Source organism: Eucalyptus grandis, chromosome 8 (assembly GCF_016545825.1).
Source record: "Eucalyptus grandis isolate ANBG69807.140 chromosome 8, ASM1654582v1, whole genome shotgun sequence".
In the NCBI taxonomy this organism is placed as follows: Eukaryota; Viridiplantae; Streptophyta; class Magnoliopsida; order Myrtales; family Myrtaceae; genus Eucalyptus; species Eucalyptus grandis.
The window spans coordinates 46,468,431-46,494,464 of record NC_052619.1 but is presented as its reverse complement, the minus strand read 5'-3'; the positions used below and the strand labels follow the sequence as shown (position 1 = coordinate 46,494,464).

General features: G+C 40.0%; 1 protein-coding gene across 1 annotated transcript in view; it reads right to left on the bottom strand.

Annotated features, from left to right (window-relative positions):
* Window positions 1-7,275: 7,275 nt before the first annotated feature.
* Window positions 7,276-26,034, bottom strand: part of LOC104457321 (TMV resistance protein N) — a 33,424-nt gene continuing 14,665 nt past the window's right edge. The window contains exons 2-6 of the mRNA XM_039300962.1: window positions 14,424-15,525; window positions 14,053-14,325; window positions 9,393-10,259; window positions 8,334-8,951; window positions 7,276-8,012 (exon numbers count right to left, since the gene is read on the bottom strand). Coding sequence (XP_039156896.1) covers window positions 7,437-8,012; window positions 8,334-8,951; window positions 9,393-10,259; window positions 14,053-14,325; window positions 14,424-15,525 — 3,436 coding nt within the window. The 3' untranslated portion in view covers window positions 7,276-7,436. The remainder of the gene's footprint in view (window positions 8,013-8,333; window positions 8,952-9,392; window positions 10,260-14,052; window positions 14,326-14,423; window positions 15,526-26,034) is intronic.

Sequence of the window (26,034 nt, the reverse complement as noted above, 5' to 3'; positions counted from 1 at the left end):
GCTCACCTTGTGGCGAAGGGTATAATCAACGGGAAGATATTGATTATGAAAATACATTTCTCCCTGTATTGAGATTTACCTCGATTCGCATAATTCGGCAAAAGGGCTAGTCGGATCTTGAGTTACATCAAATGGATGTAAAGACGCTTTCCTCAATGAAGAATTAGAGGAATAAATAAATATGGAACAAACCTGTCGGTTTCATAGTGAAAGGCCAAGAAGAAAATGTATGTCGACTTTGGGGGTCGATATATGGCCTTAAGCAGTCGTCAAGACAATGATATATACGTTTTCATAATGCCATAATAGCATATGATCTTACAATGATAGATGAGGATCATTGTATATATATCAAAAGATCCAATGATCAATTTGTGATCATATCATTATATGTTGATGATATACTAATTGCCGGAAGCAATATGGAGTTGGTTAATCTTGTCAAGAGACGGTTGTCTTCCAACTTTGAGATGAATGATATGGGATTGTAAACCCATAAACACTCCTATTGCAAAAGGTGAAGGATTGAGCCATAGACTGTGTCCAAGGACTCCACAAGAGAAGGAACAAACAAAATATGTTCCTTATGCTAGTGTTGTTGGGAGCTTGATGTATGCTATGATGTGTACAACACCCGACATATGCTTTGCAGTTGGAATGATGAATAGTTACCAATCCAATCCAGGTCAAGCACATTGGAAAGCCGTTAAAAGAATACTAAGGTATCTAAAGGGGACTGTGACTCTAAGGCTATTCTGATATTGATTGGGGAGGAGATTTAAATAAAAGGAAATCTACCTCTGGGTTTGTTCTCTTACCGAATAATGGCACCATATGTTGGAGCAAAGTAAGAAACAAAAGTGTATAGCCTTGTCCACGATGGAAACTGAGTTCGTGGCATTATCAGCAGCAATAAAAGAAGATGTTTGGCTTAAGAGATTATTGGATCATTTAGGTGTTATTGGAAGTGCTGCAGATTTGTTATTAGTTAACTATGATAATCAAGCAGCAAAAGTGTACACTAAAGATCCAAATATCATGGCAAGACCAAACATATAGATACCAAGTATAATTTCGTCATAGATATGATTGCACGAAAAGATGTGAACTTAGAGTACATACTACGCATAGAATGGAAGCAGATCCTATAACAAAGCCAATACCTAGAGATGTGTTTTGTGGCCATGTGAAATCTCTAGGATTGCGTAGAGGATGATGTACTGAATATTGTAATTTCCCTAAGAGTTCACATTTGATGAATTTGTGTATTCATCATTAATGCCTATGAATCTTTGTATGATCTTTATGCATCTTAATGCTCAGTGCATTATTTTAAGTTGAGAAGTATGTCGGACAGATATAAGATTAGCCCACTCACACGGGTAATCGCCTCTATTTACTATGTGATAAATAGAGATGAGACTGTTTTTAAGCTTATTATCTAGGTGATAATCGAGAGCTCAAGCTTAAAACACGTATGTCGCCTTAACTGAGTGTTAAGATGAGGACATAATACTTACTATGTCCGAAAGTAAAATAACCCACATATTTTACTTTATCCGTCTAAAATGCCGATGTGAGTTCGATGAATTTTGTGATTGAGTAGATACGTGAACTCAAGTTAGACATTAGGTATGTCTGAACTATCATCTATACGGTATTGAAAAGTGTAGACATATGCTCCATGGGAAAGGAGTTAATACCGTAATACGTGTTTCATACTACGTATGCATAAGACGACCAATAAGAGTGGCAAAAGTTTGATCTCAACTTTTATGACGTGTGAGACTCTTGAGGAAAAGAGTTCCTCAATTTTTGTCCCCTCATGACTCTTACTTATTCTCAAGATTTCTATTTAGTGTTTGCTATCTTAGGATGTTGCCAATGGTCATGTGTTTGATTCGATCTAATGGGACATTTCTAGAAAAGCAAGCTGAACTGAAATTGAGAGTTTGAAGGAAAGAGGAAGATCGATTTTGGAGAATCACATTATAGTTTTGTATTCTTTGGTCGACCAATTATAACTGTCTTTGTGATAATTATAATTGTGAATACAATATATATCATTGTTTAAAAGAGATTAAAGAGATATAAATGTGATCGATCGATCTAGGGTACTGCATACTAAATCTACTCGGAGTGTGACGCCCATTATGAGCTGCTATATATTCCTAACAGATGTATAGTAACGAGCTCTCAAAGTATCTTTGTCGCACGGATTATTCACCCAGTATGAATGTTGAAGAGAGGTAAAGAGAATCCTGTTTGGCCCACCATGTTAAGAGAGAGTCTATGATGGATTATTCTCGATGGGCCTAAGTAGGGCCTGTCCGCCCATGTTGGTTTTGGACCACCATGTGCGAGTGGGAGATGAAGGCTTTATTTGATTTGGGCTTAAGGCCCATCCGCCAAAGTTGGGCCCAGAAAGCCCGGCCCACGGGAATAGGGCCCGTGGAAAGAAGGGGGTATAAAAGGGAGGAGAGAGAGAGAGAGAAGACGATGGTTGAAATCAGAATTCACGTCTTCTTTCTCTCGCGCGTATTCTCAAGAACAGTAACACATACGGCTTGTTGTTCCTCCCTTCAAGGCTTCATCGGATCGAATTGCTCAGTTTCTCTTCCTCCATCAACGTTGGTGTTTAATCTGTGGCTAAAAGGTACGCTCGAATCCGTGGTGTGTTTTACGATCGGTGATGCGTGTCGTTTTCTTGGGCTTCGCTTCCGCATTGATTTAGGGATTCGATTCGGTGTCGAATCCGGTTTTCGGGGATCAGTCATTCCCAACAGGTTGCATCTATAGGATCGTGTGGCAACAGTAAAGGAAAGCAGGAAACATTCATTTCTTGTACCCTTGCTATATAGCTAGGGAGACAGAACTTAGAAGGCAAGAGAGCCCTCGTAGACTGGTATAGACTCCGCTGTGATTGATCCGTTTGTGTCTCTCATGCATTATTAAAGTTAATTAGTTCTCTAGTAGCTTGCTATGCAGAAAAGTGACCGCCTCTTTTAGTTGCAGTCCAATTTCTTGAGTTTAGCTGCCAGTGTTTGAGAAGGGACCCGCCAGAACAACAAAAGTCTTGGCTTTGACGAATATTTGGAATCTTGTCGTCATTTTCCTTTCGAATATTCATCGATTGAATTGTTTACATCAGCATATAAGTTTTTGTTCCATTATTTTTTTCAAGCTATTAGTTGATCGTCTTCAAGCATAATAAAGGAAGTTATAAGTCCATCGTGAAGAAAGGGATATGGAAAAAATCATCAACCTTTAAGCTCACACATCATCATCTTTGATTGTTTGTCTACTCCTCTCTCAATCTGGTCATCACACAAAAATTTAAGAGACTTGTGAATGATAGTGGTTCGATCTCACTGCCCTCAAGAAGTGCTTCCTGGTCAAAATTTTCACCCGGGATAGCTCTACAGTGGCATAAAAGGAGAAATCAGCCTATTATTTTTTTCCAATAATCTGTCATTGGAAGGAGCATTGGTACCATCTACAAGGGTAAAAAACGGTAAAGTTGGCCTACTCTTCAAATTGCCAAAGACGGGAAATTCAGAGGGGGTTTTGTCCAGAGAAAGAGTAAGGGTGTAACGATTTAATAACCTCGAGGAAGGTTTGTCTCAATTTTGTGATCTTTAATGGTTTGCAGCTGGAAATCTGTGATGGAGATGTTGAAAGGGAAAATAATCAAAGTCACTTTTGTGATTCTTTACATGGTAGAGAACTGAGAGTTATTATTTGATTCTGGATTTATGTTATCCTGCATTTAGTGATCGTGCTCTATTAATATTCTGTACGGATTCCTAGCAAGACGACATGATACCTGAGGACCCTTTCTTTAATCGATGTTTGATGGTTGCATGATTTTCCCCTCGGCTAAACCAAAATCATTCCAAGGCTTCACTCCAAGGACCCGAGTCCCCGACTTCCAAGTGTAACGTTGGCGATCTAGACTCGTCGATACACGCTCTTAATAGTCAGATCTCACTTTGTTTGCTGGCGAAGGTCGCTGGATGCGCCGCTTTACAGCCCAACTCAAACCTTCTCTCTAAGGTCCCGAGTCCACATTTTCCATAAGTGGAGTTTTTTTTTCTTTTTCTTTTTTGTTTGGCTTGTTTCTTTTCTTTTATATTTATTTTGAATTAATGATGAGTTTGGAAAAGTGCATTAATGTTGTGCTGATGTGGCTTTCCGTATATCAATATTTCCGTCCATATAAACAACATGGACTAAATTGAAAAGAAAAAATGGGCACTATTAGAGTTATTGGTATGTGGATACACAAATTTTTGAAGCCTAGGAATTTTATACGAATAGCCCTATTTTTTGTTTTGTTTTCTCTTTCTGTTTCATTTTGTTATTAAAGTGTGATATTTGGCGTTTAAGATTCCAGAGTGTGATTTTGATTGTCGACGTGTTAGGTTTGTCATCTCTTGTTGTTTCTTATGATTTCTATTTGTTCTATGTATCCGATTTGTGCTTGCCTGAGATGGGTTGTACCTATTTTGTCTCCATCCACCCACCGATCAATAACAGTTTGATTATCTAGAAGACATGGTTGAAGGACTTTGATTTGCAGATAGCACAAGCTGTTATTAATAGATTGCTACCGCGTTGGTTTACGATTATACCGAAAAACTACTATAGCATCATATTCTTATTTAGAAAAATCACCTGTTATAATCTTCAACATATCGACATTTCTAATTAATTGTCGTACAAACATTCTTGTTTTCCATAATTTTAATAAACGATGGCACACTATCTAATGACGAAGAACGTGAAACAGAGGCTACTAGTGATGAGCCAAAAGGAAATCAAATCGACGAAGAAAATGTGATGGAACTAGAGAAGAATTGCTATTTTAACTCGTATGTTGTTGAGGCAGGAGGGTATGAAAATCTTTGGTGAGAAAGATTGGAAAGAAAAGGAGTCGTGGCCTGACTTTCTTTGATGGGAGGAACTATCATCACCAACCAGGACAAGGCAATTCAAAATGCAGTTGAGCGTGTGTCCCGCAATTCTAAGCATCGATGGTGGTTATGGCACATCATGGAAAGAGATTGTAGAAAATTAGGTTGATGTACTGACTTTTCAACTTGTCGAGATGACTTTACATACTTTTGCCTATGATCCCAACCGTTGAAGAATCCAAAATAGCTTGGGGATGTATGTTTGAGCAATTGATCTTCGTGAAAATGAATGGTGTGGCTACTTATATAATGAGCGACATTGATGGATTCCTATTTATGTGAAAGATGGTTTTTGGACGCGAATGTGACATTGTTGGGTTCCTATTTATGTGAAAGACGGTTTTTGGACGCGAATGTCTACCATGCAAATAAGTGAAAGTATGAACTCTTTCTTTCATGGGTACGTGACCGCCAATTGGGATAAGGTGGAAATGTAAAACTAGAGGAATATAACTCTTTTAACCCTAGAATCCTCCTCTGAACACAACATGGCATTAATAAGCAATTTCAATATGTTTGCACGAACAAGAAGTTCAGATAATTTATTGAAAAGGAATACATGTTAGTTATTCAACTCTGACAAAAAATTGAGAGTTCCATTTCCATTGATAACGTTCCTGATGAAATTGAACTTGGTGATGGAAAAAGGTTACGTTGATTACGAAGTTTACTTTAATGACGAGGAATAAGAAATGGAGCGCAAGTGCTACTTTTTTGAATCCTGAATTCAACAATGGGCTTGCTTCTTTCTGGGGAGGAGGGGATGGTTTAAAGCTGGATTCAGTTAGGCAGAATCATAGAAAAATGCTCGACGTAACAGGGGCTTTTTACAGACGAAAGAGAGATGGGACAAGCACCGGCAGCGGGATATAATCTCGTTCACTCAGATGTCAATGGATTTGGAAGCTCGAAACTCTCATTCTATGACTAAGCCATCATTCAAATTTATGCATGATCTTGTCTATTCTTACCTCAGTGGAATTTTGGACTGAACAAAGCAGTCCAAGGGACTCTTTATCACCCTCGCTCTCTGCCTATCGATCATCAATGACTACATTAACCAGATAGATCGGTGCATGACATCGCTGTTTCAGCTGTAGGAAGTTGTCTTTCCATGTACAAGATTTCAGTTGCTTGAACTGTTTGTTGTAAATTGAGACACTTCGCAGCGAAAACCATGTAAAGTACTGTGTCTAAATAATGTTAAAGAAAGCAGGAGGCTATGGAGCTTTAAGATAACGTGGTACAAAAACAGGCGAGCAACCTGCTATAAGCTCAAAACCTTTCATCACAAAGAAGCCTCCCGTTACGACACAAGACTACTGCACCTATCCCATGCAATCTCTTTAGTAACAACAGAGGAATCGACTAGATCACAATATAAAAACTGACGACTTTATTGGTTCGTGAAGAAAAACGAACAGATGCTAATGAATACCTACCAATAGGGTGAGATTATAAATAAACTTGCCTCCCAAACAAAAGATGAACGGTTCTCATTCATAACAATCAACAAGACCCAACAACAGCACGCTGGTTTTATTGGCGCATTAAACTGATGGACAGCAGCGATCCTCTCAGAAAATTTTACACGAAATGGTGTCACAATGGAATAAAATTATCCATCTAAATTGACCAGGACATCTCATATAATAGAAACACACTAAAACTAATTTCAGAAAACTAGAAGTCAAATAATTAACTCTGCGAATTATACAATGGATTCAGTTAACAAAATCAGAAACACCCAATCGACGTTACAGAGGGGTTTTTCTTCAGACGAAAGAGAGAAGGGACAGGCATTGGCGGCAGGAGATAATCTTGTTCCCTCAGTTGAACTGGCTTTGGAAGCTCTAAACTCTCGCTCTACGGCTAAGCCATCAGTCAAAGTCATGGATGATTTTACTCATTCTTAACTAGTGGAATTTTGGACTGAAAAAGTAGTCCAAGGGACTCTGTCACCCCTGCCCTCTGCCTCGTGAATCATCAATCACTAGAGAGATTCATGTATAATATCCCCGATTCAGCTAAAGTTTATGGATCTGTGGGAAGTTGTCTTTCTGCTTCAAACTGTTGTTGAAACTTGAGAATTAACATGGACATGATAAGACACTCGAGAATTAAGATGGGATAGCAACCAGACTAGTCCAAAAATGAAAGCTTGCTGTGAAATCAGTAAATGATATGTAAATGACATGTAACTAAGTCTTTTGCACAGAACATGACATTTATCAAGGAGATCATGATCCGCTTGACAAGGAAACATGAAAAAGAAGAAACACTTGCCATGAAGTCGCACTTGAGTTTAAATCAAATGAAGCTGGCATAATAATAAAAAGTTCATACGTCAAACACCCCATAATGATCATAAGAAAGAAGTAGTTCCCTTCTAAAGACATGGCAATAATAATAAAAGGGAAGCAGTTCCCTCAGAAGTCGTGACCAAGCTATCCAACAAAACTAGACCGGCGCTATAAGATTTATCCGCCTAAGGAAGCTGTCTTCGCTTAAAAAACTTGATTCATAAGAATCCTCCTCATAGAGTGAAGCTGGATTCACTGTTATCTTGTCTCCAAGCACAGCCTTCAAATCATCCTCCAGTGGCCCACATCTTATCATATATCCCAACTTTTGTAGGGTTCCACCAAGTACTCTAACATCAAGGCTAAATCGTAAATATATCTCGTCAAATTGAGCAAAATCAACTTCTCCCTCCAACAATCCCCACAGCACATTTGGGCGGAGATATTGAATCCACGTGTGATTCGAATCAAATGAACCGAGAGTTCCCGATAGCACATTCCGCATTTCGCCGTTAATGTGTGGCACGATGTCAAAAGATATTTCATTTTTTCCATCTTCTACACCGAAAACAACACAAAGAGCCAATCCTATGAACTTGTCATACAAATCTTGTGAAGCCATGAAAGATATGGTACCGTCTTCAACAGGCACAAACTCCTTTAGCATCTCTCTTCCAGGGACAACATTTCGGTATTTTCGGTAAACACGATCAAATTGGAAATAGCGATAGTTCTGTTAAATGAGTAAATAGTTAGAAGAACCCAACTTTGTAATTAAGTTCGAGTAGAAGAGCTTGATTTGAGCATATTCCTTGTAATTCAACCTAAGCCGGTGTTCTTTAATAATTAGATGCATTGATCCTTGCTTTCGTTATATTACATATAAGGTGCATAATCACCCTACATTAATTGTTTATCTAGTATCTTCAGCTTTTGGATTATAAAAACACACAAAGCACTAAACGTAGACTCTCTGTATTTCTCTCTCACCCACAGACACAACCACGCACGGAAGGGGAGGGGAAGGGGGGGAAGGGAGGGAGGAGAGAGGGACCTGGATTGGGATGTCAGTCACGTTGGATCCTTCGAGTATTAAATCACTCGAACTGTTTTCCTCTTTACTAATTTTATTACCCAGTAAATCTTCTGTTTCACTTGAACTTTCTTCCACCATCCTCGTCCGATGATCTTCATGTCGAACTTCATACAGTAAAGCTGGATCCAGGGACTGATTATGTTGAAGAAAAATCTCCAAATCATTCTTCTCTAATGGCTTGCATATTAGTCGGAATCCACATGTTTTCACAATTAAACTACCCCATGTTGTAAGGGTTAACGTAAAACAATTCCAGTCATTTGGAACAATAGAGACTTTGCTCCAGAGTAGCCTTGGTTCGAAACACTGAAGGAACACATGATCGGAATCCATTAGGGGAGTAAAGGATGCACCAAAATTACTACTGCCGTTAATGGTTGCGACAATATCCAAATGGGTCTCCTTTTCTCCACATTTTGTTCGGGCTACAACACAGAAAGCTAATCCTAAGAATTTCTCAAACAAGTCCTTTGAAGCCACGAAAGAAATATGACCCTCATTATTAGGGAGCAACCATTCTGGCATTTCTCCTCCACGCATAACAACTTGTTGGCAACCTTGGACAGAATAAAAATCCTGTCAAAATGCACACTGTCAGATAGTTTTTCCAAATTGACACCTAAAAAGAGGAGTTTGAATAAGTTAAGTGGACAGTCCTATAGTTTAGCTATAGTTAGAAATAGCATTACAAAGATTTTTTTTTGTACTTAATTGGTGGAAACAAGATATGTACTGTTGAAGATTTTGTAACTGGATGAACATATATTGTTGAAGTTTTTCATTGGGTGATCCCTGTAATGACACAGAGAACTAGAGTTCTACAGATAGCGAGAATATCATTTCCGTTGCCTTATAGCCATCTCCACTACACATACATGCAAAATCACTTTTAAATGGTTTGCTTTTGTTAATTAGTCCACCAATTCAGGATTTTTGGCCTTTTACAGTATACAAACACTCGGTGCAGCCAACACGTACACGGTCACATATCAATCAAAGAGAGAGGGAGAGTCTAACCTCTTGCTTCAACATAACATTATCACGGAACCATTCATGACATGAAGATAAGTCAACATTGTCAAAGTCACATATGTTTGAGGCCCTTTCACATAGAGTTTCGCAGCCAATTGCCCATCGACGTTGAAATTGCCTTGGAATATCGAGGATCTCTTGTATTCTTTTACAATGCAAAACAGGTGAATGGGGCGACTTATATTGTTGCTCGCATGCAAGAAGGTTAGTAAAATCGGTTCCTTCCAAAAAAAAATAATTTAAGGAGGGAAACCAAGAAGGATTATCCAGGAACTCTATTTCCGATAAAATGCATCCGCTAATGTCTAGAAACGATAACTTAGGAAATCCCATTTTTGTATGGGGATCACTCGAATCCACCCCCATCTTTGGAAACTTGACTAGGTTTGAGCAACCACGAAGTGTCAACAATTCAAGATTTGGCAACCTGTAAATGCTAGACGGGAGGATTGTTAAATTCTCACAGTAATCTAAATCCATTTCCCCCAAAGAGACAAGATTTTCTATGGATGCAGGAAGTCCCTCAATCAAAGTACTTTGTAAATAAAGTCCTTGCAACCTTTTCATTTTATCCGAAAAATCAGGGAGTCTTTGCAACTTTGAGCAACCATTAAGATTGAGAAGTTGAAGATTCTTGGAATGGAGCACATCAGGGAGATGATGGAGTTTTGAGCAATCACCTAAATTCAAAAGCTGTAACTTGTTGTGATACGAAACTGATTCGTGGACACTCTCCAAGTTTTTGCACTTATAAAGATCCAATATCTCGAGATTTGGAGTACAATTGAGGTCCGGTATACAAACCAATGATTGGCATTCACTGAAGCTAATGAACTTTAGTTTTATGAAGTCCTGCAAGAACAAAGAAATCAACTTGGGTAGACATTCCGGATGAAAAGAAAAAATCTGAGATAAGTATTTAATTCAAAATTTGGCTCTAATAAATAAGTAATTATTTCTATTTGTCTGGTGGCAAATAAATGGTTCTTATAGTTTTCCTAAACAAATTACAAGGGGACGATTCTGTTATCCCATTGTGTAAAATTGGAACACTGTTCCGTGCAGGTAAAAGTTGAAAGACATTGTTAATTGTCAAATTATGTTGCTAACAAAGATTTGATTGAAAAATTGTTTAATAATAATGCTTTGGTAAGTAACCAATACTTTTAAGTTACTACATAGTTTTAAATTACAGACCATTTCATTACGTACCTCACTAATAAGATAATGGTATTGACTTATACAGAAAACTAGTAAGATGCATGTGCATCGCATGGATAAGACTATATTTAATATTATGAATGTTGATATCGACAAGACTTTTTCGCAAGAGTGATAAAACATGTGTAGAAGATTATAACAAAATAACTATACACATCAATGAAATTCTTTGCTAGAGCTTATAAGAAATTAGCAGGTTTATCCTTTGATTAACAGAGAGGGTTAAAATCATGAAAGATCCTAAACTAGTCCCCTATGATATATTTACGTTAGACTAATTTCTGCCTCACAAAATTCTCAAGTTGATACCTCTAGCCCAAACTGACCTTCATAATGCAAATCTGTCAACAGTGACAGACAACTACAAGACTTATTTGATTTAGAGAATGATAGATTTGATGCGAAAAATCTACGTGTGATGATATTAAATCCAAACAGAAAATAGTGAAAATTATTGGAAAAACTGAGCAAGACTTTGGTTTTTGACACATTATATCAATGAATACCACTGCTAACAACTTCGTGCACCGAAGGACTCGTCCATCACTTGGATGCCCTTAGGTGATTACCTTTACCCACCATACATGGCCAGGAAAAATGAGTAACACGTTGATTTGGGTCTCTCTTAATGGAATCTGACCAAAGCCCAAAAACATGTATCTTCTTGGATAGATTTTATGTGCAAAAGCCCCCATTAAAATGAAAAGCACTAATTGAGGAATTACAATGAATAATTTTCACCATTATAAACTTTAGTATCTGTAAGTATTGTCTTCCTCATGCATTTTAATCGGACGGACCGGTTGCCCATTTCTTTTGGTTTAGTATGACCTGCCTATGAATAAATCCAACGAGCCAAGATTCTCGGATGGACTTTCGTTTTTAAAAGACACTTTTCTTTCTTAGGTGCAACAACATGTAATAGGCCGTGGGTTGTGGTTAACTAACAGATACGAGATGGACCGAAAGTGAGCCTCGGGATCATTGACTGGAAGGCCATGGAATGGCCGAAGTGATTGGGCCAAGAAAGTGGTCATGGTAGACTCATCCCCGGGATCAATAAAATTGGGCGATCAGTTTTTAGTTTTACCCAACATAAAACCCCACAAGGAGTTTGGATGGATGATCCACTAAACATCCAGGGCCTTACGATTATTTCTCAATTATGAATTCAATGATTTATTTGTAAAATATGAGCCAAATATGAATTTGATCTTTCATTTATTATTGTTTGTTAAATGTAAGTCAAATATGAGATGGGTCAGATTCTTTTCGGACCTCATCATAAACAATCAAATTTAAGCATATAATAATATGCATATTTTTAAGTAGAATCTATATATACATAAAAAAATATTTTTAAACATTTATTACCAAAATTTGCATTATTCGATTAGAGAATTATACAATAGAATATAAAGTAATATCAATTATTACCGAAATATGTGTAACAATTAGACATGTAGAATAGAGATGTACTCGTGAATGCCTTCTTGTACTTTAAATTAAAACATCGGCATTTTTTTTTTGTAAGAGTTCGTAATTTTAACATAATGAAAACATCGACAAATAAATATTGGTAATTTTTTAAAAAAAAAAGTGATTTCTAAACAATTAGATAAACGCTAGTAACTTAAACAAATAAGAGTTAATAACTAAAACAAAATGGTAACTTTACTTATGAAGAGTCGGTATATCACTCAAATTAATATTGGTAACTTGCTGTAAGAGTTAGTAACTTTAATATGATACTAATTTTAGCAGTTGAATATTGGTAAGTTCTTGAACCAGTCGGTAATATTTATAAAGTCAAATGATAGTTGATATATAGACTCAATTACGAGTTGGCAATTTTCTTTTAAATTAGTAACTTTAATACGTTGGACGCTACTCAAGTAATATTGATTATTTACAAAAATATCTGGTAATTGAAAATAATCAAATAATCGTCGGTACTTTCACAAAACTTTTGGTAACTTCTAGCACGTTTATAAACTAAATATTTCTTGATTCTGCCATAAAACTATCGGTAACTTACTGATTACCCGCCAAATAAGTTGCTGATCAAAATTTAGTTATCGATGATTTTGAAATTTACCTATGCTCTTAAGAAATTACTAGCACCAAACAGTGTTGAGTTTTTTACGCACGAAACTCTAGAAATCTACGGTACATAGCGATGCAACTACTTCTTAAGAATTGGGAGTAAGTGATCAAAACTGAATGATGACTTTTCTCTAAAGGTTCTTTTTTGTACTTAATTATGAATAAAGCATTTTTATTTTTTTGTAATTTTCGAACACGAGATTTATAACAACCTCTTGGGTTTAGCATGAAATCAAAGCCTTAGTCAAGCTCAGTCATATTGATAAAATTGTTAATTCTCTATGAATTAGTTAAATTATTTTGACATTCTAATATTTTATCTCGTACACCACTTGAAACTTAACAAGAAAATTAGATTTATCTATTACCACCCATAGAGTAATGAGTACGTGGCTTCTCAATTCTCTCATGGGAGGGGCCTTTAATGATATTGAGACTATTACATATATCAAAAGCCTACAAATCAAATAAAAAGTCTTCTCGTATAGCTTAAGCACATTCTACGTTCAAACATTAAATTGCATACGAAGAAGTATTTGTTTCAATTTTCAGCTCAAAGTCATGATGGTTTGAGCTCACTGCTGTTTTTTTAGTATATGTACGGAAAACTTCTGCTTTTCATTCCTGCACTTTCACTACCTATTTAATCAAGTACTTAGACTTTTATTTTTTCTAGTCAATTCCTTTTACTTACATAAATTTTCCAATCAAAACTCTCCCGTACCAAATCTAGCCAAACCTAGCTGATGTGGCCATTAGACTGATTCCACAATATAACGTAGATTAAATATCGCACATACGTTAGCAGTCATAACATTAGCTTCGACAGAAGCTATACCCAAAAATTAAAAAAAGCAGGTTGTGGCAACTACCACCGTTCACTATTTACAAGGGTGACCATATGTACAATATACAATTCACATCATACTCCGACATCCCCGATGACAACGTCAGTTGAATTTGACCAAATTTGATGCTAATGAAACTTGATTAAACAATTTGTGTAAATAAAATGACTCAGTTAGAAAAATTAAAGCCACATGGACGTGATTAGGAAAGCAGTTAAAGTACAAGAATAAAAAATGAAATCTTTGCTATATATGTATTTCAAGTATGATCAAGTTGTTGGTTATAAGGTAGACTATTTACAAACGAAAGATTCTGGTCGCATTGGTTCTATGTACTAGATTGCTAGCCTACATTTGATGCTCTGATATGTATAAGGAGTGTAGTAATTGTAGATGTTTTCCTAGGAAAATAACAAACATCATTTGATTTAAGACATACAGGAATAAGTCATGAAAAAAAGAAGGCGCACCTTAAATTTCGGCAGTTCCTTGATCTTGCTATTCGGCATATCAAGTCTAACTAATCTCTTTCGACCATAGCCAAATTCTGGAATCAAGGCACAACTATGCAATTCCAAACACCTTAATTGACTAGGGAGACGGATGGGACCTTGGAAAGAATTACCCACGTTATGCAGGATGAGCAACCTCAACTGTCCCATGTTTGTGAAAGCATTAGGACAAATGTATGTCTCTTCAAATTTTGGTAGCTTCAAAACTATGGCTTTTATTGCATCTGTTCCCTGTATATTTATTCCAATACAGTTAGGTTACTTTGTAACTATAGTACAAAGTCAATGATAAGAATAGAATTTGAATTCTTATACACTAAAAGTCTTACCACACCTCCTGATAGAACATCAAGAACATCATCATAAAGCCATAACCTACTGCATTTGCCGGCATCATCACGGCATTCTCCTTTAACAATTTTCATACCCATCCGTTTTATCAAGTCATGCATTTGTAAGGTCCCGTCCTCTTCACTAATTAGGGAGAGCTCAATGAGATTGTGAACCCCAAAAGTCGTTTTAAAATCACAACAATCAAGAACTTCCCTAATGTACTTTGTCTGCTGTCCCTTGAAGAAACAGGCAATGTCGAGAAAAATCTCCTTTACATCATCCTTCAATCCATCATAACTTACCTTTAGCACATCGTTGATTTTTTTTTTAGGACTTTGGGCTAGTTTTTCCAAGGTACTTTCCCAATGATGTTCTCCTTTACCGCACAAGAAAGAACCCAACACCTCAAGTGCCAAAGGAAGGCCTTTGGCGTAATGTAAAACACTATTGACAAGATTGCTCCTTATTTTTATTTTTTGACTTCTTAGAAAAGCATGCTTTCTAAAAAGTTCAAGAGCTTCACCACATTTGAGAGTTGTAACTTTATACAACTTATCCGAATATACTCCATGAGAAGTTAGCAGACGCTTGTTTCTTGTTGTGATAATTATCCTACTTCCTTTACCGAACCACTTGCAATCTCCAGCTAAAGCATTTAACTGGTCTTCATCATTTACACCATCAAGAATAATGAGAACTTTCTTATTGGAAAGTCTATCTTGAATCAATTGACTTCCTTCATCAACACTAAAGACTATTGATTCTTTTCGCAGTACCTGTGAAAGCAATTTTTTCTGCAAATGAACCAAATCAGTGAAACTTTTGGAATTTTCATTAACACGGTCCAAGAAACAAGAACCTTGAAACTCTCTAAAAATAGCATTATAAATGGCTTTAGCAAGGGTTGTCTTGCCTATGCCTCCTTGTCCCCATAATCCTACCATAAGAATATCATCCTTGGACTGTAGATTTAGGATTGTTTGAAGCTCTTGTACTCGGGAATCTATCCCAACCGGATACTTGGCTACATTTAATGGTGTTCGATCTAGTTGAGTTGAGATGATCCGAACAATTTCTTGTATCAGCCCCGCTTCATATCTAAAAAAGGTAAATTCATAGAAAGTGCTTTTAGAGTAATCCAAAGAAAGGAATAAGTATTCAAAGAGGATTGCCGAATAAGAAGTTAGTCCGCAATATATATGGAGACAAATGTCCAAATATGTTCAATTAGCATCTCACCTGAGTTTAAAAAGAACTAAAAGAATATTCTTCATGTTATTTTAAATGTTGTATGTTAATCTGTTTTGCATTTATCAATAATTCAATTTAATTATTGGATATATTAAATCATTGATAGGCATTGTTTTCATCTCTTTACAAAGTTCATTGGAATTGTCTAGTCTTTAATTGTCCAAATGCCAACCCATTTATCTGGTATATTCCTTTGCGAAGCAATATCTGTGATAAAAATAGCCGACGTGAAGTCTAAATTAGCATTTCTAATAAGGTTGATTCGTAATTAAAATCAAGTACTTTGTCCTTTGAGACAACTGTAGGCTCACTTCCGAAAGTGGAAAAATAAAGAGCCGTCTTTGGCTGTTTGGACAAACACGGCCTACTGTTGGTTACAGTAGAAATCTGTCATATTATTACATTTTTGCTCTTTACTGCTTCAAGTATTTACAAAAATGCCATTAGGCCTGTATTTTCTTTAAAGAAAAAAAATCCTAGCTTTTCATTCTTTCTAAGAAAATTAAATAAACATTTCTAATAAACAAAACAGGTTGATAGAATACCAGATTTATCTTCTCCTATGTATAATGGCTTACACAATGTAAATGACTATGTAGATACAAGGGAGAAATGCTCTTGCAAGAGAGGTATTTTTATTGGTCAATGAAAGGCATGATGTAATGGAAACAGAGACTAATTAAAAGAAGCCTGAGGCACGAGATTTAAATCAAGTCCTTCAAGTCCAAAAAATGTAGCAAGGAAAGGTAACGCCATTCATTTTAGGTCCCGTAAAAAGAGCAGCTAACCTTAATGGTAATGATACTAGTAAGTTAGCCCAACATCTTCGGCAATCTTTAGGGTTGGCTGGAGAATCTCCAATACTATTGATGATGGAATATTTATTGAGCTTTTAACAGCGAAATGGACTTTATATAAACCCGATTATCCACATAGAACAAACCATAGTTTGTTTAATGAATAATCCATTAAGGCCTGTTATTAGTTCTTGGTGCTCTTCTTAATCTTGATACCGGAAAACATGTGTTTGAAAGGATAGATAAATGGGTCACAGCCATTGGTATGATGACAAATGCAGGAGGATATATAGTCCAACACTATGTATGAAGTATGTGAAGCCACTCTTGTCGGTAACGCTCAGAAGTTTAGGAAATTCTTATTATCTCAAACAGATTTAAGGTATAAACTAGACAAGAGCTTATTGTAAAGGGACTATAAGCCATCGTAACATATGTCTTTTGATATGTGCTATTTTGACGCTGTGAATTTCTACAATCTGAAAGACTTCATTTGACAGACTTCCGGAGCCATGGCCAGAGGTCACAAAGAAGACTTACGACTTGCTCCTTTGAGGAAAAGAGGTAGTAGAAGGTCCGGGTGGGTGAATCCAAGCAAAAAAAGTATACGAGGAGGAGAGTGAGTACTGACCCCTAAACGAAGGAAGCAACTAAATAGTTTCCTTATTTACACAAGAGTTGTTGCTCTCACATTGAATATGTGCTGGGTAGAAACGGCTGTAACATCCATCGAGAAGCCAAAAGTGCAAGACACTTTCCTAAGGGATCGAAAAGAACAAAGTTAATTTGATATGAAAAAAGTGTACCAGGGGAAAACTAAGACCTTATAAATCTGAAAAGTCATCCAGACTTACAAAGAATTGAGGCCTTTAAAAGGAAACACAGAGGTTCTAACCTCGTTGTCCTCAGGGTAAACCCTGTTAAGTAGTTGTAACTTTTGTTCGATTTTGTGGATTGAAAGCCCACGAGCCTCATGATTGTCAATAAATGTATCAACAGAAAGATAATATTTGTGTAGTATTTATCGAAGATGTCACTCTTCATGACGAACCTGCTTATAAACTTATAGATGAGCAGTGAGTAGAAAATTTAGACTTTGAGGTTTAATGTCTCTATGAAGTTTTCTCGGAATATGAGACTGGCGAAGAACATTCAACATAGTGTAGTGAACAATTATCAGCGACGAACGCATGTGATGATATAGTGCCCTTAAAGTCGACATCTTAGGTATTAGAAGAAACTTTCCGATAAGATTATCTCTCGGGATCAACTTTGGAGCAGAAATAGCTCGAAGTAGATGTTATTGCTGTTTATTGATTATTAAGATTTAACTTTAAATAGGCCATAGATTTCTCACAATCGATGTCAATGGCATAGGTGTCGTATAGGGAACTTCAAACCTTAGATGTACCTATGCTAAATCTCCGAAAAATTAGAAAGACAAGAGGAAAGAACAAGAGGCACAAGTCGTTATATACATATATAGGGTTGATCAGAATAGGATAAGTCCCGCTATTTCATCTTCCTGTCGCCAATTTTGTGATTGCAACTGGATTGGATCAAAGATGTACGGGTTTTAGAGATTAATTGATATCGGGAATACTAGCCAAGCTAGCACATGGGCTAGTCTGCTTCCAAGCCCATCCAAATTATTTGATGGCTCTAAATGATATTTGTTTGGGGAATTCATGAACATTGAGGATTGATTCTTTAAACATGGATAGGATGAACCTGCAGGTCAAATGTTTGGTGTATCACACTGGGATGATTTATAGATTCATTAATACCACAAATCCTAGAGGACGGAAATTAGATAGCAAATTTGTTTGAAGAGGTTCACACGATTACAAACAATTTTGTAGGTAAAAAATTAATCCCCTAGAATTACAGGGAAAAGTGTTAGAAAAAAGTCTGAAACCTTTTACATTTGTGCCAATAATCATAAATCTTTTTTTTTTGGTGCCAATTTAGTTCTAAACATTTTTACGAGGTGCCAATTTAGTCATTTTCAACTAATTGTGGCCGGATTAGGCTAACTGGGCACCGGCCGGCTGACGTGGCACAATCGGTACTAATGTGGACAATTTTAATAATATTTTAATATTTTTGAATTTTTCCTTTTTATTTTTTATTTTTTTCCTTCTCCTCCTCCTTCCTTCAGCCGGTTGCCGGACCTCGGCCATCGTCCGAGGCGACAGCCGGCAAGGGTGGCCTCACAATGGGTGGTGAGGCTCGCCCATGGTTGATGAGGCTCAACCCTCACCAACCCAACGCGAGGCCACCCTCACGGCCCGGGCGGCCTCGAGTTGGGCTGGCGAGGTCGAGCCTCACCAAGCGCCGAGCTCAAACCTCGTCAAATCCGGTGAGGGCATGCCTCGCCACCCAAGCCGCAAGAGCGGCCTCGCGCCAAGCTAGCGTGGCTCAGCCCTCGTCGGTCGTCGCCTCGGCAACCGACTAGAGGAAGGAGGAGGAGAAGGAAAAAATAAAAATAAAATAAAAAATATTAAAATATTATCAAAAATTGTCTACGTCAACGCCCGATCGTGCCACATCAAATGACCAGTGCTTGATCAACAAAATCCGGCTACAATTAGCCAAAAAGGACTGAATTGACACTTAGTAAAAATGTTTATGACTAAAATTGGCACAAATGAAAAATATTTAGGATTTTTTTAACACTTTTCCCTAAAATTACATGGCCTCGGAATTTGACTATGGTGGAACCTATTGGAGCATCTAGAGAGATTAGTGCGTCTCAGGGCCAATAGAGGGGAGCAAAAATAACCTTATGTTTGGAACACTGTCTCCACCCTCTTTGCTAGGAAATTAAGGACTTTTGAACCTCTTACTATAACACAGGATACAGTACAACAAGTCAATCGGGAAGAGGTTGCATCTCAAAGATCTGTAAACTTAAGAACTTTAGAAGAAGGATCATAGGATACAGACAAATTAATATGCCTGTATATGAAGAAGAGGATGCATAGTCAAGAGAGAACACTGTTGTAATGGTAATGCACTACGAAGGAGAAAAGATCCGCATCCCAAGACATACATGAAGTTTTCCGAGCTTTAGGAATACAGCAGGGCAATGGTCCATAGTCATGGACAAAATTTGGGATATGATCGAACCCTCCCAAATGGCACATCAAGGAAGCTGGGTTAAGCACTTACGTGGTTGTGATGTTTAAATTTCCCGGGTGTTATCCATATTCATTAGAGACCCTGGAGCTTGTACTAATTGTGCAAGACCTAATGCATCACCAGATGAATGGTGGAGACCATTAACAAAGCCTGTTGCATTGAGAATGGCAGGTGGGAATCAATGTTTATTTTTAGACGGATCTTTCCTTTCCCGACACTGGATGAGGATGTCATTCTTGGTAATGCATTCTTAATGGGACAAAACGAAAATTGGTCTTTTGTGCAAGACAGCACCACGATTACTATAGCAGGTGTGACTCTTCAAAATCCCTGGTTAAGACACAAATTTGAGGTTTATCCTGTGAAACAATCAGAGTTTTGTGGAGACTGTCCATGTGAACAAGCATTCAGCGTGGCAAATAATGGGAGCATAAGCTATTTGGATGCGAAAAATCTTCATTTCCAAATGATACCTCCTAGTATCAAAATTTGTTCTGCCTAGAACAAGGAAAATTTCGGAGTATCCAATAATCAGGAACGAAATGGAATAAGTTCCTGCTAAAACTGAAAAGTAACTTTCGTGACGATCCACAATGAGTCTTTTTTCTTTTTTTGTGTGTGTAAAAGGTAAGTCAAACTGTGGAGTCTTAATGGTGTAAAAGCCAGACTAGAGCTAAAAGATCCAATTACCATCATTTGAGCAAAAACTGTGAGATGGTAGAGGTATTTGAAAAACAAATTCCTGATCTATTCTCGAAAGGTTTTATTAGAGATAATTTTAGTCCGCATTCTAGCCCAACCTTCATGGTCATTAACCATGCAGAGCAGGTACGAGGAATAGCGTGAATTGTTACAGACTATCTTCAGCTTAGCAAACCAACAAAGATAATGACTATAAGATAGCTGCAGCAGGAGATCTCATAGACAGAATGCCCTAAGCAATTTTCAGCGGGAAATGGATGATGCCTTCAAGTATCTACACAAGTTTTGTGCTGTGTATATACACGATGTAGTGGTCTTTAGCAAAAGCGAAGAGATGCAAATGAATCACTAATAACCACTGACAAATATCTTTAAGAAAGAAGACATGATCCTATGTAAAAGAAGGTAAAATGGATAAAGGAAAAAATTAATTGCTTGCGTATGGGGCTAGTATTGCAAACCTAAATTTGCGAGATATAGGCCCCGTTTGGTTCAGCTTTGGGAATGGGCTTTCGGCCTCTAAAGGGGTTTGGGCAAAAGTGAGTGGTGTTTGGTTCAATATTTTGGGGACTTTGGGGGGATGCGATTGCATCTCCAAGGGGCTTGAAGGGACTTTAGGGGAATGGAGGGGGAGAGGTCCATTGGGAAGTTGATTTTCAGAATGCAACTTCTACTGTTCATCTTCACCGGAGAGAAGCCGATCGGAGGCCGACGACCGCCGGCCAAGGGGTCGCGCGCGCCGGCAATGCACCGGCGACCACTGGCCAAGGGTCCCCCAACCCCGGTGATCGTCGCCGGACCTCAGGCGACGCCTGGGTCGCGTGAACCAGGCGGTTGTCGCTTGAATCGTGTGACCCAGGCGGCCGCTGAGCTCGCGCGACCCAGCAGCGACGGTCGCCGGGTCGGGCGACCCCGGCGACGGCGGCTGGGTCGCGCGACCCTGGCGGCGGCCGCCGGGTCGCGTGACCCCAGCGGCCGTCGCCAGGTTCGCGCGATCCAGGCGGCCATCGCCTGGGTCACTCGACCCCGGCGACGGCCGACTGGGTCGTGCGACCCGGCGACGGCCGACGGGGTCGTGCGACCCCGGCGACGGCCGACCGGGTCGTGCGACCCGGCGACGGCCGACCGGGGTCGTGCGACCCCGGCGACGGCCGGCCCCAGGTCGTGCGACCCCCGGCGGCCATCGCCGGGTCGCGCTGACCGGCGACGGCCGTCGGGTCGTGCGACCCTAGGCGACGGTCGCCCGAGGTCGCGCGACCCGGGCGGCGAGATCCGGCCATTCGGCGGCCGGATCCGCGGCCACACAGGGTCGTGCGACCCCAGGCGACGGTCGCCTGAGGTCGCGCGACCCAGGCGGCCAGATCCGGCCGCCGGATCCGGCGGTCCGGTGGCCGGACTTCAAAAAAAAATAAGACAAATGTTTTTTTGTTTTTTTAATTTAATAAAAGTCCTTTACAAATGCAAATTTTACCAAACGGTATTTTGGCCAAAGTTGCATCTCAATGTAAATTTTACCAAACGACATTTGCATTTCGGAAAACCCCATTCACCCAAAGGTATTTGCATTTTGGCAAATGCATTCCCCCAAAGCCGAACCAAACGGGCCCATAATAAACTTTCCGACAAAGTAGAAGGTAAAAAGTCCCAGGTACCGTAGATCTGCTAACTAGGCCGAGACAATTTTAAAATATCTTAGTAGGCTACCCAAGAAAGCTCCAAGTAATACATCTCGATTTTGGGATGATGAAGACACTAAAGCAGTAGGTTAAAGAAAAGGTAAAGTATCTGCCACCATATTATCACCTTCTGATGCATCAAATGAATACTAGGGAGAAGTACAAAAAACTAAATGAAGAAAATCAGTAAGACTTCTATCAATATTGGTCTGCCACATTTAATTGGTCTGAACTAGATATACTACAGTGATTGTTACCAGCACGATTAACGGATCTGGATGATTGTCGCGACCTCTCTTTTTTTTTCGGCGCCCGCAATCGGGTACGAGCGCCTAAGGAAGGCTAATGGCTTGGCTGAAATTAATTATGCCTGGACTCTCCCAAGTCCACCAATTCACGACTTTAATAGTCTGAATTTTTAACTGTAAATCAATTTTTAAAATGGAGTCGCCACTAATCGATTTGGGGTGGGTTGATTAGAAACCCAAGTGAAGTATCGGGAGAAATACTCACTCCTGCGCAACCAGAGAAATTAGGATCGGGGACTTGATTACACTAGTTAATCACTAATGCCCTTTCGGTACCTAATCTTGTTTAAACCTCAAGGTTTTTTTTGGATTTTCGAGGGATTTTCCATGCATTTTTGGGAGGAAAAACATTTTTGAGTCTTTTTCTAATTTTTGGACACAAAAAGAATTTTTTTGGGATTTTTGGTATTTTTGGAAAAATACAAGTCTTTTTGGCCTTTTTCTGAATTTTTTTGGCTTTTTTTGGATTTTTGGCATTTTTAGGAAAATATGGAATATTTTTCATTTTTCGGAAAATAAAATATTTTTGGATATTTTTGTTTTTTTGGAAAATAAATTATTTATTTATTATTAAAATATTATTTAAAATAAAATAAAATTTAAAAAGCCGACCCGGTCGGATCGGGTTGGTCCGACCCAGGCCAGCACTTTTTTTAAAAAATTTAAAAACGACGCCTTGGCCGGGCGTTTGGGGACGCCGGCCCGGCCCGACGACCGGCTCCACGACCCGCTCCGGCTCGCAACCCGGTTCCTTCGGAACCCTAACCGACCCGGATCCGGCACACGACCCGACTTGCAGCCGTCCCCGGATCGCAAACCCTACCCGATTTTCCGGTCCGGATCGCTTCGCGACTGGGAAAATCGCAAACCGTAGGGTTTGCGAATCCAGGCGCCCGGAGGAGACCGAAGCGATACGACGGCAACCATGGCCACGGCGGTGGCGGCGACGATGATGGGAACCACCACGACGGCGACGCCGATAGAATGGGGTTGCGATGGGCGGCGACGGCGACGGCTTTTACCTTTTCTTGAACGGAGGCGATGACGGCGACGACGGAGCGAGATCTACGACGGTGGCGGCCACGGCGAGGGCGGTGGCGATGGCGATGACCGCGGCGGACGACGACGGCGTCGGTGGGTCTGGGCGGTCGAGATCCGACCAGATCCGGCGCCGAGTTACCTTCTCTCCCTCGGGCTCGCCCTTCGAGCTCCCCGAAGTCTCTCGGGGACCCCTCCGAGCTCACCACGCCACGGCCGGCCGGAACTCGAGCTCCCCGAAGTCTCTTAGGGGACCCCAAGCCTCGGCTGGCCTCTCTCTCTCTCTACCTCTGCCTTCGGATCTGGGCTTGCTCGTCCTCGGCTCCCTTTCTGAAGTCTCTCAGCAGGAAGCTCGAAGCTTTGCAGCCTTCGATCGTTCTCGGCGTGCCCTTTGCCGTCGTCGGGAAGCTCTATTTATAGGCGAGGAGGCGGCCGGTCGATGGAGCTTCGACCGCCGGTCTTCGCATGCCGAACGGCCTCCGCCGGCGAACCGGCGTCCCATCCGAGCTCCTCCAACAAGGCGTGCTCGGCATTGAAGGAAGCTGATGATGGCGCTTGAGATCTGTCTCTTCCGGCCGACGTCGGCCTACACTCCTCGGCCGTAGGTTGTCCTTCGCGCGCGTGAGTTGCAGAGGCGGAGGGGAAGAAGAGGGAAGAAGGAAGAAGAAGAAGAGAGAGGGGGCCGGGCTGGAGGAGAAGGAGGCTGGGCTTGGGCCAGCGAAAAGGAGAGAAAAAGGAGGGGGCTAGGCCTGGCTACCAATTTTTGTTTTCTTTTGTTTTTATTGATTTTTTTGTTGTTTTTGTTATTTATTATTTATTATCTAAAAAAAGGAAAAATAAAAGAAATAAGGCTTAATCAAAATTTAGGTGTCAACAGCTGCCCCTCTTTGAAGGTGAGTTCGCAGAGGTTGCATTCAAAGATAAACCTGATACCTAAATTTTGTCTATACATATGCAATAGATTATATGATATTTAGGACCTAGTGTCCTATGCAGAAAATGAGCAATATAACATTGCGTATACTAAGACAGATAAGAAGATACCTGTAGTTACTTACCGGGAGTGAGTGAGATAGGGTGTGAACCCGAGTTTTGGCAAGTATCAAGGCGTCGTCTTACTGTTGCATGAGGAGATTGCTTCTCTAGGACCCGAACCATTCTTCGGTCGCCTATTGGAGCAATAAGTGGTTTGTCTAGGACCCGAACCTTTCTTCGGTCGCCTTGACGGGAATTGCTTTTCAAGACCCGAACCTTTCTTCGGTCGCTTTGTTAGAGCAATAAGTTGTTTGTCTAGGACCCGAACCTTTCTTCGGTCGCCTTGACGGGAATTGCTTTTCAGGGACCCAAACCTTTCTTCGGTCGCCTGTTAGAGCAATAAGTTGTTTGTCTAGGACCTGAACCTTTCTTCGGTCACCTTGACGGGGAATTGCCTTCCCAGGACTCGAACCTTTCTTCGGTCGCCTGTTAGAGCAATAAGTTGGTTTGTCTAGGACCCGAACCTTTCTTCGGTCGCCTTGACGGGGAATTGCTTTTCGGGACCCGAACCTTTCTTGGTCGCTGTTAGAGCAATAAGTTGGTTTGTCTAGGACCCGAACCTTTCTTGATCGCCTTGACGGGAATTGCTTTTCCAGGACCCGAACCTTTCTTCGGTCGCCTGTTAGAGCAATAAGTTGGTTTGTCTAGGACCCGAACCTTTCTTCGGTCGCCTTGACGGGAGATGCGCTGACCTTTCTCAGGACATATGTTTGTTGGGAGATAGTACTTGGATGATCACAAGTACAAACTCTTGGGGGACACTTGGATGATCACAAGTATCGAAGGGGTACCTGGACGATCACAGGCACAAACTCTTTGGAGATACTTGGATGATCACAAGCATCGAAGGGGTACCTGGACGATCACAGGTACAAACTCTTTGGAGATACTTGGATGATCACAAGCATCGAAGGGGTACCTGGATGATCACAAGCACAAACTCTTTGGAGATACTTGGATGATCACAAGCATCGAAGGGGTACCTGGACGATCACAGGCACAAACTCTTGGGAGATACCTGGATAATCACAAGTATCGAAGGGGTACCTGGATGATCACAGGTACAAACTCTGAAGGAAGAATCAAGGCATACCTGAGATATTCGTGTGGAAATATCGAGGATGGGTCTTGCATATACGTGAAGGTTTCTCACCTCCTGGTAGTGAGAATATCGAGGACGTACCTTGGATATTCATGAAGGTCTCTCACCTCCTGGTAATTGGGAATATCGAGGGCGTGCCTCGCATATTCGTGAAGGTCTCCCACCTCCTGGGTAGGCGCAGGCACATAAAGCAGTGGAATGCTTGAACATCTGCTATATTTGGAGACAACTTGGGCAAGTTGAGTGTCATGAAAAGGAAGTACCTGGACAACGGTGGGTACTTGATGATATGAGGATACCTAGATAACAGTAGGTATTCCAAGAGATAATTGGTCAGTCACAAGTATCAATACTCTGGAGACAACTCGAACAGGTCGAGTGTCAGGAAAAAGGAGTATCCGAACGGTGGTCAGTACTCAAAGACAAAGGATACCTAGACAGCAGTAGGCATTCAACGATAAAAGGATACTTGGTCAGTCGCAAGTATCAATACTCTGAGGATAACTCGGACAGGTCGAGTGTCATTAAGAGGGAGTACCCGGCAAGTGGTGAGT